General features: G+C 36.5%; 1 protein-coding gene across 3 annotated transcripts in view; it reads left to right on the forward strand.

The window, feature by feature from the left end:
* The window catches only part of ARHGAP21 (Rho GTPase activating protein 21), a 134,079-nt gene that overhangs the window by 113,313 nt on the left and 2,707 nt on the right, over window positions 1–18,059 (forward strand). For all 3 annotated transcript variants that reach the window (XM_011963829.1, XM_011963827.1, XM_011963830.1), the window contains 14 exons: window positions 117–153; window positions 2,385–2,510; window positions 3,468–3,752; window positions 6,386–6,450; window positions 6,814–6,950; window positions 7,502–7,644; window positions 8,353–8,508; window positions 8,599–8,677; window positions 9,208–9,281; window positions 9,359–9,448; window positions 12,466–12,591; window positions 12,769–12,810; window positions 13,127–13,232; window positions 15,252–15,283. In XM_011963829.1, coding sequence (XP_011819219.1) covers window positions 117–153; window positions 2,385–2,510; window positions 3,468–3,752; window positions 6,386–6,450; window positions 6,814–6,950; window positions 7,502–7,644; window positions 8,353–8,508; window positions 8,599–8,677; window positions 9,208–9,281; window positions 9,359–9,448; window positions 12,466–12,591; window positions 12,769–12,810; window positions 13,127–13,232; window positions 15,252–15,283 — 1,498 coding nt within the window. The remainder of the gene's footprint in view (window positions 1–116; window positions 154–2,384; window positions 2,511–3,467; window positions 3,753–6,385; window positions 6,451–6,813; window positions 6,951–7,501; window positions 7,645–8,352; window positions 8,509–8,598; window positions 8,678–9,207; window positions 9,282–9,358; window positions 9,449–12,465; window positions 12,592–12,768; window positions 12,811–13,126; window positions 13,233–15,251; window positions 15,284–18,059) is intronic.

The raw sequence follows: 18,059 nt of genomic DNA on the forward strand, positions 1-18,059 counted from the left end.
AGAGAAGTACTTCTTTTACCCAGTAGACATTTAAAAAAAAATGTCTCTAAAAAAAAAAAAAAAAAAAGATTTTTTTTGCACTTATTGAAAATATTTATGTATTTTTTTCCCAACAGGTCCTTTAAGCACGTATCTAGTCTGAAGGGAATCAAGGTTAGTATTAGAGTTTCTCCTTACCTTAGTTTCTCTCTTCATAGAGAAGTACTTCTTTTACCCAGTAGACATTTAATATTTAAATATTGTAATCGTTTATTCTGTAAGTATTGAGTACATTTGGAAAATATTATGTATAAAATGTTCTCTTCTAATTTCTATACATATTCAAGTATGTAATACTTGATGCACGTTGTGCTGATTTTTCTGACTTTATCAGTTCAAGGCCAGAAATCTAACTGCCCAGCAGTCCTTTTTGTATTTTGTTGTACGTTTTTCTATCCTGGAAATTATTTCGTGCCTTCCCCTAACACCCCCTACTCCACCCCTGTTCTCTCTCTTCTCCCTCCCCTCGTACTTCCATGAAAACATAGAAACTATTAGACAGGAATTTCCTTATTTACCATCTCCAAAAATATCAGTTTCCTGCCTTTCTCAACCTCCACTTCCCGGGTTCAAGCCATTCTCCTGCCTCAGCTTCCCAAGTAGCTGAGATTACAGGCGCCTGCCACGCCTGGCTAATTTTTGTATTTTTAGTAGAGATGGGGTTTTGCCATGTTGATAGGCTCAAACTCCTGACCTCAGGTGATCCGTCCACCTTGGCCTCCCAAAGTGCTGGGATTACAGGTGTGAGCCACCATCCCCAGCCAGTCCCCTGCCTTTATACCCACACTTGCTGCCTTCCTTATTCTTACCATAAATATTGCTGTGCTTGTACCATTATCCTATTAAAAACCAACCCCCACACTTCTTTGGATTCTCTTGCCTCTAAGCTTCTCAGTCCCCTTCTGCACAGTCACCATTTTTCCAGTGACTTGTTCACTGTTATATGCACCCATGTTCTATATCCTACATTAAAATAGAAACCTTCCTGGAATCCACATCCCGCTTTATTTGTTACTCCTTTTCACAGCAGAACCCCTTGAAAAAACTATAGTTTCTACTACGTCTCAGCACACATCAGAATAACACTGACATTCAGATTCCAAAACTAATGGTTTACGTCGGTTTTTTAACTTGAACCCTTGCTGGTATTGAATGCAATTTCCGGCTCCCTTCCTGAAACACTTTCTTCTGCTGGCTTCCATCTTGCCACACTTTCCTGTTCTTCGTTCTAACTGAAAGGCTGCTTCTCCATCCCCTCTGCTCCACCTAATATCTAAATGTTGAAATGCCCAGAGTTGTTCTGACCCTTCTTTATCTACCCTGATTTCCTCAGTGATCTTATGCAGAGGTTTCCCAAAGTTTACATGGCTATCCTTGACCTCCTTCCTGAACTGCAGCTCATGTCAGCTGCTGTCATTTGGATGTTTAATCAGCAACTCAAGGTTTACATGATGATTAGACCCGTTACCCCTTAAGTTTTCCCCATCTCAGCAAGTTCACTTCCATTCACCTTCTTGATGAAGCCAAATATCTCAGAACTAGCCATGTTTCTTCTTTTTCACTCTCCCCCATATCAATTCCAGACTACCCTGAATCTTCCTGTCTTCACCTATGCTACTTAAATGCAAGCTGACATCATCTCTCACCTGGATTCCTATAGTCACAGCTCTTTTCATGCTTGTCCCTTTAGAATCCACTCTCAACAGAGTACTCAGAGTGAGCTTTGAACTGGGTGTTCAGTTACTCTACTCCCCTGATTCGTCACTTAATGCTTCTTTCACACTTCCTACCATGGCCTAAAAGACCCTTAATGATCTAGAATTAGCTGTTTGTTGATCACATTAATCAGTGAACATTTTAAGTGATAATGATGATATACAGTCATTAGCTATACATTCTCACCAAACTTCTCTTCCCGCTGACCTTTTATGGCTGGCTCCTTATTTTTCCTTCAGATTTCAACAAAATATTATTTCTTCAGAGAAGCCCTGCCATAGCATCACCAATTTCTAGCTACTTCTCCACCATTCGTTATTGCATCTTGCTGTTTTCATTCTTCAAATGACATAAATCACAAAACGATCATTTTCTCATTTTTCACTAAAATGTGAACTGATGAGAACAGGAAAATTATACCATTTGTTATTTTTAATGGTTAAAAAATGATGGTCAATTCACATTTTTTAAATGAGACTAGAAATTTTTTAAAATATAAAGTTAGGATTTTTCAAAAATAGCCCTTCACTTGAAACATTAAATAAGAGTTTTCCACAAAGCAGTTTCAATGTGCAAATATTTATAAAGGAAAATGCTGTTTTCCCTTGCTTTCTTGGTCCTTTCTATAGATCGCAGACAGCCAAAAGTCATCGGAAGACTCTGGGTCCAGAAAAGATTCTTCTTCAGAGGTCTTCAGTGATGCTGCCAAGGAAGGGTGGCTCCATTTCCGACCCCTTGTCACCGATAAGGGCAAGGTAGTGTGTTTTCTAAGCCACCCTGAATGTCAGAAATGCAGACCCTGACAAATAAACCATAAAACCTGTATACATTAAATGGCATGATACCCAGATTAAAGAGTGAAAAAAAAAATGTATAAATGTATTTTTCTACATTAAAAAAGTATTCCTTAAAAAAATTCTAATTATTGCTTTAATTTAGTACTTTTTGTCCTGTGTGTCAGCTGCATGTAGAATATATTGTCTTACGTTTTGGCAATGTAAAAAAGAAATCAAAGTATTTAAGAAGGAACTCTGCTTTTCTTATTAGTTTATTAGCAATGGGTTATTTCCATTGTCCTTTAGGAAGTGGCAATTCAGTTTTAAATTTTTATATCTCTTTTCTCAGTTTATTGTAAGTTACCTTTATAAGTTTCATTTTTATTTTAAAAATTAAACAAGCATAAAAATATCAATATATGCATCTAGTAGATTTCAATAGAAAAAAAGTTTGCCGCAAAAATGTTCTATAATATTTGGACAGCTTACATGTAAGAATATTTTAATGCTGTCAGAAGAGTTTAACATTTTTAAGTATACAATTGAGAACTTCTGCAGTTTCTGTCATTTGTGTGCTCTAAGTCGTAAGTCTTTCACTCAAAAGGTTTTTTGGACTGATTTTTAAATTTTCTCTTCCATTACTGTTTTTGATATATTTTGCTACATTTGTTTTCTTTGATTTGCTTTGTTCATTTTGCCTTCCCAACTGAAGTTGGGATTTCACTGTCCTTGACTTTGATATGAATACACTGCATAACTCAGTTACAGTCCACAATTTTTATCTTCCTCTCCTCACAAATAGGTACTGAGCTAAATCAGTCACCTGCTACACTAGTTATGTGTAAGCGCAGAGGAAGGATGTTGCTTAATGTGCTTATCCTGTCACAAAGATTTAGCCAAATACTGACTGTTCATGCACTGTCGCATGTTTTCTAGCGAGTTGGTGGAAGTATTCGGCCATGGAAACAGATGTACGTTGTCCTTCGGGGTCATTCACTTTACCTGTACAAAGATAAAAGAGAGCAGACGACTCCGTCTGAGGAAGAGCAGCCCATCAGTGTTAATGCTTGCTTGATAGACATCTCTTACAGTGAGACCAAGAGGAAAAATGTGTTTCGACTCACCACATCTGACTGCGAATGCCTGTTTCAGGCTGAAGACAGAGATGATATGTTAGCTTGGATCAAGACGATCCAGGACAGCAGCAACCTAAACGAAGAGGTGGGTGGGTGTTCAAAAGAATACTGGAGAAATCTGACCCTTTCACAACACTTTCTTACAAAGATCTAAGGAATATGATACATCATTTTTATAAAAAATTATAATACGCTATTTTTTTTTTCATGTAAAACAGTTGATGGAAAACTCAAACATACCTGTTTTATACTATTGTCACATATTGGAAAATCACCATCACTGAACTAGAAACATAGGTTATTTATATATTCTGCATACCTTCTTAGAAGCAGTGAACTACATTCCTAGTCCTGGTCGTTTGTGACCAAGTTATTCCAGATCCATTTCCATCTTTCAAAGACAGGATTGTTACAGTGCTTAAGTTACAGTAAACATACTTACCAGTATAAATAACCATATAAATGCAGAGTGATACTGATGATTTTTGTTAATAGAATTATATAGTCAAGAATATGATATAGCCTACTGTCATACAATAGTTTCTAAGAAAGCTTGCATTTTCAAACATCGTAAGTCAGCTTTCTTTTTTTTTTTCCTTTTTGTTTTTTTGAGACGGAGTCTTCCTCTCTTGCCCAGGCTGGAGTGAGGTGGCGCGATCTCAGCTCACTGCAAGCCCCGCCTCCCGGGTTCAGGCCATTCACCTGCCTCAGCTTCCCGAATAGCTTGGACGACAGGCGCCCACCACCACGCCCGGCTAATTTTTTGTATTTTTAGTAGTGATGGGGTTTCACCATGTTAGCCAAGATGGTCTCTATCTCCTAACCTCATCATCTGCCCACCTCGGCCTCCCAAAGTGCTGAGATTACAGGTGTGAGCCACCGCGCCCAGCCCAGCTTTTCTTTTTCATGTAGAACAGTGTTTAGGGATTTGAGAATTATGATCATCAAGATATTTTTGCAGTAGGAATTTCAACAGGAAAGATAGTTTTTAAAGTACGTATAACTATAAACTTTATCAAGCAAATTTAGCAATGATTAAGTCAGCATTTGCTCAAGTATTTTCTTATCAGTAACAGTTTTTTCTTCACTGTGTTTTCACTTTTCATGCCCATTTATTATAACCAAAAAAGGGTCACAGAGTTCTCTTATAGTACTCAGGAATGCCCACATTAAATGTAAACTTATGCAGATTATGTTCTAATTTAGTCATTTCCATTATATCCAATTCAAAGTATTAAAACATATACCATAGGAAAAGTGTGCTTTTTTCCTTTGGTAGTTTACACTCTGCCTTGTTTGTGGTTAAAAAGTTAACACCAGATCTTTATCAGTGCAACCTATACAACTACCCGCTCTACAGATAGCATCAGACCTGAATTTTTGCAAAATAAACAGGGAGAATGAGAACTTAGATGTGGATTTCAGCTTTAAGTAATAGTTCAGAGGAGTTCTGTGTAACAGGCACCTGCTATGTGTCAGGCATTCTCTCGGGCAGTAGACTGTCATTGTTAAAACTCCTTCAGATGACTTGTTCTGTGACACATAGTAGCCGTTTGGATGATTGAATGAGGGGATGCATATGAAGAATGCCTGCCGGGTAATAAACATTTACCCTGTGTGAGCTATTATCACCACCATCTAATCTTAACACACAGGTACACAAGTATTTTCCCCAGTTTCACAGATGAGAAAACAGTAATTCACTGAGCACATAGCATATGGCAGATACTATTTTAAACATTTTACATGCATTAATCTCAGCAACCATATGAATGTGTCCTATTATCATCACCATTCTACAAATAAGGAAACTGCGGCAAGGAGAGGCTGAATCGTTTCCCTAAGGTCACACAGCGACTTAAGCATCAGGGGTGGGATTTAAATCCAGACAGTCTTATTCTAGATCTTAATCATATGATCTCTCAGCTGATAAGTTGGAATGGTCTATTTAAATTCAAGATAACTTACTCCTGTATTTAAAGACTATATTCTTTGTAAACTGTATCAATCAAAACGAGGCAAGTTAAAAACAAAATTGAGAACCCCACTCAATATCAATGTGTAATTGGAATGAATAGGAAAAAAAGGATCACATTATGGTCAACTCTGGGTTTACCATATAGCATTTTATACAAGTTAACTCACAGAGGTTAAAAAAAGAAAAATCAAGCCAACTTTAAGCTTTTCTCTTTTTTTCTTTTCTGGTAATATAACTGCCACTTTTGATACTAGTTGATCCTTGGTTTCACTCTCCTTACAAATTAGTCACTAACACATTCTGGCAGTCTGTTTCCATATTTTATCCACCTATATTTCTTTTTCTTTTTGAAGAAAAATCACTTATACGTATATTTTCTTAAATGCTGATCATTCTTTCTGGTATTAGAGAAAACACTGGCTGCTTCGTAGTCATTTATTTTTAAATGGACAGATCAGTTCAATGAGTATGGAACACTTGTTACTTGCTGGTACTACCCTAGGTATTGCATGGATACAGAAAAGAAACAAAACCCTTTGGCAATGCTGGGAGGCACTTGGAACATTTGTCACATGGTGATGTTGAATAGAAGCTTTGAAACAGCTCCACTGAGAACACATGATAGTAATGTTTTTGTAAAATAAGCAAAGTAGTACAATACAAAGCCTCAAAAGAGTAAGGATCATCACTTAACTGATATTTAGAATTGATTTTCTAATTTTACTTTATTTATTCTGTAGGACACTGGAGTCACTAACAGGGATCTAATTAGTCGAAGAATAAAAGAATATAACAGTCTGATGAGGTGAGAATCCCACCTTGCCTGCAGTTAATTTGGATATAAAATCAGTACAGTCATCCCCCTTATTTGCAAGGATACATTCCAAGACCCCAAGTGGATGCTTGAAACTGCAGATAGTACCAAATCCTCTCTACACTATACTTTTTCCCATATAGTAACGGGCGGGTAGCGTATACAGTGTGGCTACTCTGGATGAAGGGATGATTCTTATTCTGGGCAGGACTGTACAAAATTGAAAGCTTATGAATTGTTTATTCCAAGAAGTTTCCAGTTAATATTTTCAGACCATGGCTCACCACAGGTAACTGAAACCACAGATAGAGGGGCATTACTGTAATAGTTAACAAATGTCATTTCCTTCAACAGCAAAGCAGAGCAGTTGCCAAAAACACCTCGCCAGAGTCTCAGCATCAGGCAAACTTTGCTTGGTGCTAAATCAGAGCCAAAGACTCAAAGCCCACACTCTCCAAAGGAAGAGTCGGAAAGGAAACTTCTCAGTAAAGGTATTGATGTTAGCTTTCTAACAAATAAGTACGATGATTTAAAATTGGCATCAGAGAGGTACGTTTATGTTTTCTGTACCATTTCTACTGACCAGGCCCCATGTCAACTAGCTCAAAATTCACAGTAGGCCTGGTCTGGGCTCATTGGGCCTTTCCCTTTGTGAGGCCCAAGACACCAGCTTCATTATAAAGAGAAAGTGAGGGAAAATACAAACAATACTTAAATCAGAGATATTACAAATTTAAATGACTCGGAGGATTCAGGTCCTATCATTTATGAAATAAAACTATTATTTTTCCCTTTGTTGAAGTCTCACTATAAAGATGACACACTGATTGTATTTTTTTTGCTGTTTTAAAGAAAATTATAGCACACATTATAAAAGAATGAAGAAGTATAAGTTATATGGAAGAGAACATATTTTTCTTAAATATACGATGTATTATATTACAGGACTTGGATTTATGTAAACATTGATAAAATGTTTTTAAAGTCATGATTTAAACACTCATTTCCGTTTTATTATGTTGTTTTGACTGGCAATCAAAAGATGATACCAGTCCCCCAAAAGACAAAGGCACATGGAGAAAAGGCATTCCAAGTATCATGAGAAAGACATTTGAGAAAAAGCCAACTGCTACAGGAACGTTCGGCGTCCGACTAGATGACTGCCCACCAGCTCATACTAATCGGGTAGGAGACACCAGCCCACCGGATTTCCTAAAGTCATTAATTCGGTTGTGATTATAATGGGATCTGAGTATACAGCCTTTCAGACAACAGAGACTGTCAGTCTATTTTCCTCTTCATAGCAGACCTTAGTTTCCCTAACTATTTCTGACCTGTAATGTTTTTCTAATGTATTGACTCTGAAATTGAATAATTATTCAACCATTAGGAATGTGTCTGAAGTGGTTGGTAACAATTCATCTTCAAATCATTTGTGTTTCTGCTTTTAGCATCTTAAAACAAGGATGAGAACAAGGACCTAATTAAGAAAGTATAATACATGTAAATGTATGTGTATATATTTATGCTAGGATTCATATCATGAATTGATGTTACTCTTACCTCCTCCTTTTCTTGACTGTCTCTTTATTCACCTGAACGGTTTCCACATTCTCCTTACCTGTTCTTACTTTTCAGAATGTTATCTCTCTGGGGGTTCTTACTTTTCAGAATGTTTTCCCCCTCTTTCTCTCGGTCTACTATTTGTCTTCTTACTGTCTCAAATATCTCTTGCAGGTTTTTTCCATTCCCAGATCTGTAATGTCTCTATTCTTTATATTACGTAACAGCAATTTATGTTTCCTTTTGGACGAAAGGGGCATTTTAACTGTGATATACAATTACTAAACATTTGTGCTGCATTAAATAAAATGTTTATTTCTTGTTTTTCAGTATATTCCATTAATAGTTGACATATGTTGCAAATTAGTTGAAGAAAGAGGTCTTGAATATACAGGTATTTATAGAGTTCCTGGAAATAATGCAGCCATCTCAAGTATGCAAGAAGAACTCAACAAGGGAATGGCTGATATTGATACACAAGATGATGTAAGTTTGCTTATTTGAATAACTGATCCTTTTTTTTCCCTTTGGTGATATTGGATATGAAAATACTGTATTTCTATTTTGTACACCTAGAAATGGCGAGATTTGAATGTGATAAGCAGTTTACTGAAATCCTTCTTCAGAAAACTCCCTGAGCCTCTCTTCACAAATGGTGAGTTAACTCCCATGAAAGATAGATACCAGATGAAATGGTTCAAGTTACAGTTGGAAAACCATAGAATATTAAATTGAACCAGGACAAAATGTCTTGGTCAAAGGAAACAGAAGGCTTTGTTGAGTTCTCCCTCATATATTAAAAACATAAAAGTTGTTTAGGTTCATTGACATATGTATTATCTTGTTCATACATGTTTGCAGCCAAATTAATATTATTGTTACCATTCAAATGGCTTCTGACGTAATAAGGTACAATGAGTAGAAAAATGTTTTTTCAGTCAAGCCAAGTATTTAAATGCCATGTAAGACACTTTTTACTAGATGATGTTGGAGGGTGGGGGAAGAATGGAGAGGCTGTGTAAATATAGGATGGTTCCTGCAGGGAACTTACATTTTAGAGATTTACATTTCAAAGACTATGTAGAAATCTTATGTTGTGGTTTAAAATTAATCCTTAAAGAGAAACTAGATTACAATTCACCTAAGCAATTTAAAATAAATTTGTTTCATTGTTCTTGTCGTCAGATAAATATGCTGATTTTATTGAAGCCAATCGTAAAGAAGATCCTCTAGATCGTCTGAAAACATTAAAAAGACTAGTAGGTATTATTTTATATTTTGGGGGACACAACTAAAATTCAGCCTCTAAATCCGTCATGAAAATAATCTGTTTCAGATTCACGATTTGCCTGAACATCATTATGAAACACTTAAGTTCCTTTCAGCTCATCTGAAGACAGTGGCAGAAAATTCAGAAAAAAATAAGGTATGTTAAAGGCTTATTGGAGAAATGTACTTTTAGTGGCTTTAGTTTAAAAGATATGCTTCATTACTTCATGCCAAATAGTCAATAAAAGGTTTATAAATTCAACATCAAACTAGGTAAGTCCTTCTTAAAATTGTTTTTAAAAGCAAAAGATCCCAAAATACCAGTTGTCACCATTTTAAAAGGATATTTTAAAAGATTTCTTGTATGATTATTCAGTAAGAAAAATGAAAAAGTCAGAAATTTTACTTCTCTGATTTTTCAGCTGTATATCAGTATTTTGAAGAGGTAACATATGCATACGCTACAACAGTCAAAAGGCCAAATAGAATACAGGGAAAACAGACATAAACAGATAAGTCATTTTCATCCCTTTTAACACCGCCACATTTTCTTTGTCAAACACCACAAAATATATTCTTTATATTGTCTAATACTCAGTTCACATTCAGTTTTTCTTTTTTTAAAAGTTATGTTAGAGACAAGGTCTCACCATGTTGCCCAGGCTGGTCTCAAACTTCTGGCCTCAGGCAATCCACCTGCCTCCCAAAGTGCTGGGATCATAGGCATGAGCCACCATGCCCAACCCCATTCATTTTTTTTTTATTGTAAAAGTGTCTTTGTAGGGTTATTTGCTTAAGTCAATATCCAAACAAGGTCTACACATGGTATTTTGGTTGACAGGTTGTAGTCTTAACTTAGTTTTTTGATGATTATTGCCTAAATCCATTATATCATCAGAGATTGTAAAATGATGATTTTTAACTCATCAAGGGCATTACTTCTTAAAGTACTGAAACAGTCATTTTAATTTCTGGAGAAGAAAATGAAAGAATACCACAAGCTCAGGAATATTGCTGACACTCTTTTCTGAGTGATTTAGATAGATCAGTTTAGTGGTTGTACATGTTCTGGAAGTTGTAGTAAGGACTGATATGAGAAGAGTGTCGACCTCTATTACCTGCAAATCAAGAAGCTTACTTCCTTTAGATGCTCAATTTCCTCCATAGTGATAGGGCTACAAAATGGTTAGGGAAAAAAAAAAAAAAAGGAAATGAAAGCCTAGACTGTTTCCAGAAGTTCATACTGTAGGAGCCAAAGAGTTGTCAATATAATTATAGCTGAAGTAGTCTCTAATTAATTTCAGTGTTTCCTGAAATCTATTACATCATTCATCAGTACAGAGAAGAGTGTTGGTCTAGTTAGTTTAGAAAGTACTGAATTAATCTTTTGCATAGGTCTTTACTGCAGAATTTTTTGTGTTTTTAATGTAATTACACTGAATCTTGAAGAAGGGGTATGGTATTTTATGGAATATTAAAAATAGAATTTTTAAATTTATGAATAAACTGTACACTATTTTATCAGTTTTTACCCAGATAAAATATTACTGTGTATACATATAAATATTAATGCATGTTATCATTAGTCTAAAAACATAAATCATAATCAAGAATCTAGGAAAAATCTTACATAAGGCATTTGAGATGGTAGACTCGTGTTTTTTGAGCCACCAACACCAGCACAGATTGAAGAGTAGGGTGAGTACATATTCTAAGAGGGAGATCAGAAACATTTCTGCGTGCCCAGTTTTAAGTACACCTTTCCTACACATAGTTTCTATCAAGCCAACTCTCTAGAAAAATCCTGACTTCAACACAATTCCTCTGCAGTGATGGTGTCGTTATGTATGTGCTACACTAGTTAACATGTTAGGTGTGCAGCAATTGCTTTTCTCTTTTTTCCAGTTTGGCTTTTTGAGTTCGGTGGTGATTTTTAGCCCCCTGATATGTTATTAGGGTTGATTAAAGTTTTTTTAATCAAATACTGAATTCAAAATATATCAGACACCGTAAGATTTAATGAAGGAAAGCAAAAGATCCATACCTTTGACAATATGATAATTAAACAAGGAATACCATATATGGAAATTAATGCATAAACAGAGAAGTATACAAAAGAGTGAGGCATTCAGAGCAAAGCAGACCTAACCAAAGAGCTTCAGAAGATTGGTTTCAGGTAAAAATGGGTCAAAAGTAATATTTCCAACCATTGGGTGTTTACACATAGTGATTTTGATGTACTAGAGGGAAAATCTGTAATGTTTCATACTTCTTCCACTTTTCATTTCTCAAGGGGAAGGAATGTTGGTTTTTTTTTTTTCCTTTTTTCTTCAGACAGGGTCTCACTCTGTTGCCCAGGCTGCCACCTCTACCTCCTTCCACCTTAGCCTCAGAGTAGCTGGGACTACAGGCACACACCATCACACCTGGCTATTTTTAGTAGAGATGAGGTCTTGAACTCCTGGGCTCAAGCAATCCACCTGACTCGGTCCCCCAAAGTGCTGGGACTGCAAGTGTGCCTGTAATCTTTTGCAAGCCTTTTTTCCTTTGATTTTAACATTTTTATCAGTTAATCCAGCTTTGGTAACCCTCGTTTTGAACCAAATCAGTTTTTTCAATCAAAGACTTCTTGGAAAAAAAAATGAATGCTAAGTATGCATTGCACATTATCATTAATGCAGAAGAAACATTTTGTACACATTTGCTTTGAAAATCCTAACTAGGCCACTTGTGGTGGCTGACACATGGAATCGTAGCACTTTGGGAAGCTGAGGCCAGGATTTCAAGACCTGCCTTGGCAACGTTATAAGATTCTATCTTTACAAAAAAAAATTTAAAAAACAGCCAGGCATGGTGGTACATACCTATAGTCCTAGCTACTCAGGAGGCTGAGGCAAGAGGATCACTTGAGCTCAAGAGGTCGAGAGTGCAGTCAGCTATGATCATGCCGCTGCACTGCAGCCTGGGTGACAGTGAGACCCTGTCTCAAAAAAAAAACAAACAAATCTTTCTAGAAAGCATTTTTTAAATCTACATCAAAGCCATTTTTCTGTTTATATTCTTTTTCATCAAAAATCCTACCCATTTTTCTGTTTATATTCTTTTTCATCAAAAATCCTACAATGGGAATTTCAGCCTACTTCTTTAAGAAAAATTCTGGTATTTCCCATTCAGATGGAACCAAGAAACCTAGCAATAGTGTTTGGTCCAACCCTTGTTCGAACATCAGAAGACAACATGACCCACATGGTCACCCACATGCCTGACCAGTACAAGATCGTAGAAACGCTCATCCAGCACGTAAGTTCATGCTTCATCCCTACAAGAAAATTCATTTTCACGGGCAGCCACTATTTGGTCAGAGAGGTTGGTTGTAATATTTTTCCCTAAAAAAATTACCCTTTTTCTATACTATCCTCCAAGATCTCAATATATTTAAAGGCTTGTTTAATTTCTCTTACCTTTTTTAAATTTTAGCATGACTGGTTTTTCACAGAAGAAGGTGCTGATGAGCCTCTTGTAAGTATTGTCCGTCAGCATTTGTACTCAGTTAGTTTCATTTGGGACACAAGATCCTGGCGCGCCAACAATGTCAACTTCCTGCTTTGTATGCTATTGTCCGCTTTGCGCCCCGGAAGCAGGTCTCTAGCTCAGTTTCTGATCTAATGAATATACCAGTACGGTGCTTATTTTGCAGTTAATTATTCGTAAACAATGTAAAAACATTAAGCACAGGTGCTTTACTTAGTAATGTGTCTTTTACTAAATGTTGTTTAAATTTTAAAGAAAGTATCTTTGAAGAGATGATGAAGAGATCTTTGTTTATTAACCATAGACAACAGTGCAGGAGGAAAGCACAGTAGACTCCCAGCCAGTGCCAAACATAGATCATTTACTCACCAACATTGGAAGGACAGGAGTCTCCCCAGGAGATGTATCAGGTAACTCTTGCCTGGGCAGTCTTGACCCTCTAGGCTGAAAGCTACATTCTTACAATATGAAAGAGCAAATCAATCGTAGTGAATTGTTACTTATGATTTTTTTCTTTTTCTCTTCCTTTCTACTAATAAAAAACCTTAATCTTCCTTTTCCGATTGATCTGAATTATCTTCCAGTGACTCTAATGCCATTAGCAGTGCATGCAGTTGTAATGTAATGTTTGTCAGAATGGAACTATGAGGGAAATGAGCATGCAAACCACTGTTTTGTTCTTTTTTTTTTTTTTTTTTTTTAATTCACAGTTTCCATGTAATAGTCATCACAAGGTAAAACAGATATATGCTACTGAGTATGTGGTTGCTGTGATGGCAGAAAGTATGATCTGGGCTGTATAAGTAGTTCTTATTCTTGAGCTAGGAGTTCTGGTAAAACAGATATATGCTACTGAGTATGTGGTTGCTTTGATGGCAGAAAGTATGATCTGGGCTGTATAAGTAGTTCTTATTCTTGAGCCAGGAGTTCTGTTTAAAAGCAGCAAGTTAAATCTGTTGAACTGGTAATGGGCTCCATTTTCATAAATAACAGTGTTTTATTTGTCACAGTAAAAAGCCAGCCTATTTGAGATTTATTTTCTTCCGTTTCCTGTTGCCACCCTAATGCTTGGTTAAGTATTAGTTCTTCTAGGCTCTTTTGAATGAAAACTTTCTGCTGCCAAACTGTTGCACTAATCTAGCATGTTGTTTTACACAATGTTCTCCCTTTGTCTCTAGTTCTTGTTTTAGTCCTAAAGGGTTGTTTCAGCTCTTACTGACACAGGCAAATCTATACTGATGTTGAACAGGCGAAGTGGGAGGAGTCTATCACACGGTAATGTCACTAGTGGATTCTGTGATGTCCCTGATGGACAGCTGGAACTGTAGGAAGAAGGAGGACTGTTGTCCACACTGTAGCTGCCTTGTCTGCAGAAACCCCCGATTCTTGTAAATGCAAACATAGTTGATCTGTGGTGTAAAGTTTCTCTTAAGATTATTGTAAACAGATCAATACTACTTTCTTAAAAGTTTTTCTGCTGTTTCTTGTTATTTCTGAAGCAGACCCTGAGGAGAAATAGCATGGTATGGTCTACCAGTTCTTAAAGTCATAAAGCATTTAGCCATGTGTTAAAAGGGGCGTGGCATGGGGCTCAGCTCATTATTCTGAAAACCAATTTCCCTAATGTTGAAAGATGAAACTGCAAAATTGGTATTATCCTGAATATTGCTAGCCCCTTCCTACCCTCTTTATTATTGTATAATCTGAGTTTTTGCCAGACAGTAAAATTATGGTCTCCATTTTTCCATTTCCATAATAGCATTTGTTAATAGATAATTGCAAAACTGGTAGCAAGTTAGTCAAAAGGATCCCTCACTGCACTGCTATGGAACTGAGGTCTGAAGCACAAAGATAAACATTATTTAATATAAAACCAAAGTGACCTGGAAGCAAGATTATCTTAATGCCTCTTTTGCATCCATACGTGTACAGCATAATGCTTAGAAAATTTAAGTCTGACAAAAATCAACATAAACATACCAGTATGAGTGTCTCAATTGTAGCTAGGGCGGCTAACACTCTTAAAAGTTCTGCATTGTGTATCAGTCTCCGATACAGGATGTGGTACATTAAAAAAACAAACAAACAAAAAAAAGTTGTTACACTGTCCTAAAGCTTCTTTATTGCTAGATTTAATATTTAGAAAATCTAATAAACACGAGTATTTCTGTTTTTGTTTAGTACAGGGCTCCTTTGCCATTTCTATCATTGAGCTGGTTCTGCCTACAATTCACAGCATCCTTTCATGGCGGTGGCTTTCTGTGGTGCAGCTTGCATCTTTGTGAGCTCTGACTATCCACTGTGTTCTCTTGTTTTGAGTTTTGCTTTCACATTTTGTTCTGTGCCTGTCTTTCCATAAGTTTTGCACTGTTTGTGGAAAGCAGTAAAGATTGGCTGATACTGACCATGTTTTATTTAACTTTTCACAGATTCAGCTACTAGTGACTCAACAAAATCTAAGGTAAATTGTTTCATACAATTTGAAATATTTTAGGGGGGAATTGTTGATTGTTATGGTTGATACTCAAATGAATTCCTCTCTGTGTCTAATGACACAGAGCAACAAAGTATAATAAAAAATGAATTCCTAAAACAATATTATGATAGAAGAATACTGGATTTTGACTTGGGATACAAACTCAAAAGTTCATATTCTTCTCATTGTGCAGTTTTAGCATAATACAAAGATCTAGGCCATTCTTTAATGTGAAAATTAGGTCCTGACATATACAGAAGTGAAGAAAACGAGAAGCCTCCCTGCACCCATCTCCAGTAATGATCAGCACTCGGCCAACTCTGTTTCCTCTGCATGCCGCCTGCTTCCCTCCCTCTAGGACCATCGACACAAATCCCAAACATCGTATCATCTGTAAATATTTCAGAAGTACTATCAGTTTTTTTCGTATGCATTTTTACACTATAGTCTTGCCTTTTCAGTGAAATCACTAATTTTTTAATAATATTTTTACACAATCTGTGTTCCCTCAATTTGAGTAGTTTGTGGGATGTTTATAGTTCTTAGAAAGTTTTTTGTCAAGTCAGTGGATCTAAATTTTGCTCTGTTGAGGCAGTAGCAACTAGAATTGTCAGACTGCTTAAACCATTGTTATATTTTGTAATGAGACATGAATTTTACGTATCATGTTTAAATATCATAATAGGACTCCATATGATTAAATTATAATTCTTACAAAAATATTTTATCATGTCTCTGTTACTTGTGATGTTCATCTTTTTGCCCAGCTTTTTATCTTGAATACAGAAAAACTGCTAAAATGATAGCACCCAAATCCTTTACCCTAGATTCATCAGTTGTAAATTCACACTTTTTTTCTGAATCATTTGATAGTTACTTGTAGAGATTTTTCTGAATCATTTGATAGTTACTTGTAGAGATAACACTATGCCTAAATACTTCAGCATGTATCACCAGAGAATTGGGGCATTCTCCTATATAATTACAGAGTAATTTTCATACTCAGGAAACTAAGGTAAGTACAACACATTATTATCTAATGTGCAGTGTTTATCCAGATTGTCCCAGTAATATTCTTTACTTCCTTATAGAGAATGCAGTCAAGGATCATTCCTTGCATTTCATTATCAAATCTCTTTAGACTTCTTTAATCTAGAACAGTTTTGTTAACTCTATTGAAATCCCTGCTTTTCCTTTCTCTAGGTGCATTTTTCTTAACCTGTTATTACGATAGCCTTTTCATCTTATCCATAGTGGTGTTATATCATGCCTGTAATATAGTGGATATCCCAATGATATGCGTAACTACTTCTAACAGTCTCTGTAGAAAAGTAGAGTAATTTGCCCCAACACGTATGTGATCATAGAATTGTAAAGAGAACCTTAAGGAAATCTTAAAGACAGTATAATCTAATTGCTTCTCGCCATGGAACTGAGATGTTTAAAAGTGAATCACTTGCTCGTACCCTGCAAGCTAGAGAGGATGGACATCAAGGTCTCCCAGTTCAGAGCCCAGTCACGACTATTAGTCTTTAGCAAAATGTGGGGAAATGTGCTGGATAATTACGAAAGTCTTCATAACATAAAAATAAAATTATATTCATCTGTGATTTCATCTTGGTGAATTCTTTGATAGAACAGCCTCAATTTTTACTTTAAATAGAGCAGTTTTAACTTGTCTAAGATTTTTAGGCAATAGAGAAATATACTGTCTGCTTCTATTACTCAGCATACCTCCTGCCTAGCTGCTTGTCTCAAAAAAGTGTGTGGTTAAACCAGCAGATATTTAGGAACAAATTAATAGTTGCAATCAAGAACCTATTATATCTAGATGCAGTGGCTCATGCCTATAATCCTGGCACTTTGGGAGGCTGAGGTGGGAGGATAGCTTGAGACTAAGGCTTCTAGACTAGCCTGGACAACATGGTGAAACTCCATCTTAGAAAAAAATTTTTTAAAGAACCCATTATACATAGCAAATAACTTTCCCAATAACAGCGCAGTAAAGTGTTTCTGTGGTAAGGATTTATTTGTACTTGTGTTAATTGATCTTTCCTTCCTGCCTTCCTGAGATGGGTTCTCACTCTGTCACCCAGGCTGGAGTGCAATTGTACCCTCATGCCTCACTGCAGCCTCGACTTCCCCAGGCTCAGGTGATCCTCTGACCTCGGCCTCCCAAGTAGCCAGGACCACAGGTGCGTGCCACCATGCCCAGTTAATTTTTTGTAGAGACAGGGCTTCACCATGTTCTCTAGGCTGGTCTCGAACTTCTGGGCTTGAACAATCTGCCCGCCTCGGCCTCCCAAAGTGCTGGGATTACAGGCATGAGCCACCACACCTGACCTGTTTTTTTGAATATTCTAATTCCGTTGTTACCTTGAGATAAATGAAGACATTACCAACCTGATTTACTTAAGGCAGATCCTTGAAGATCCCTCCTGGATGAACTAATGGAAGACCAGAGTTCCCTTATCTCAGTGAGCTTGTCTGATACAGTATCTATATCATGTGATACCTGTAATTAGAAAATTAAAGTCAGTCATAAACATTTAATAACCTATATCAGACTGTGATGTTTGACCATATCACAATATTGTTTAACCTGTCTCATGCCTGTGTTCCAAATGAAGGAAGTGACGAAGACCTGGGCACTGCGGAAGGAGGGAAGGTCAGGTGTTTGGGGGATATTGATAGGAATTGGCACTAAGCAGAGACTATTTGCCGGAAAGGCAGATGTGTATGAGCTGTGGCTTGGCAGTTA

The sequence above is a fragment of the Colobus angolensis genome, unplaced genomic scaffold, assembly GCF_000951035.1.
Source record: "Colobus angolensis palliatus isolate OR3802 unplaced genomic scaffold, Cang.pa_1.0 Scaffold63, whole genome shotgun sequence".
Lineage (NCBI taxonomy): Eukaryota > Metazoa > Chordata > Mammalia > Primates > Cercopithecidae > Colobus > Colobus angolensis.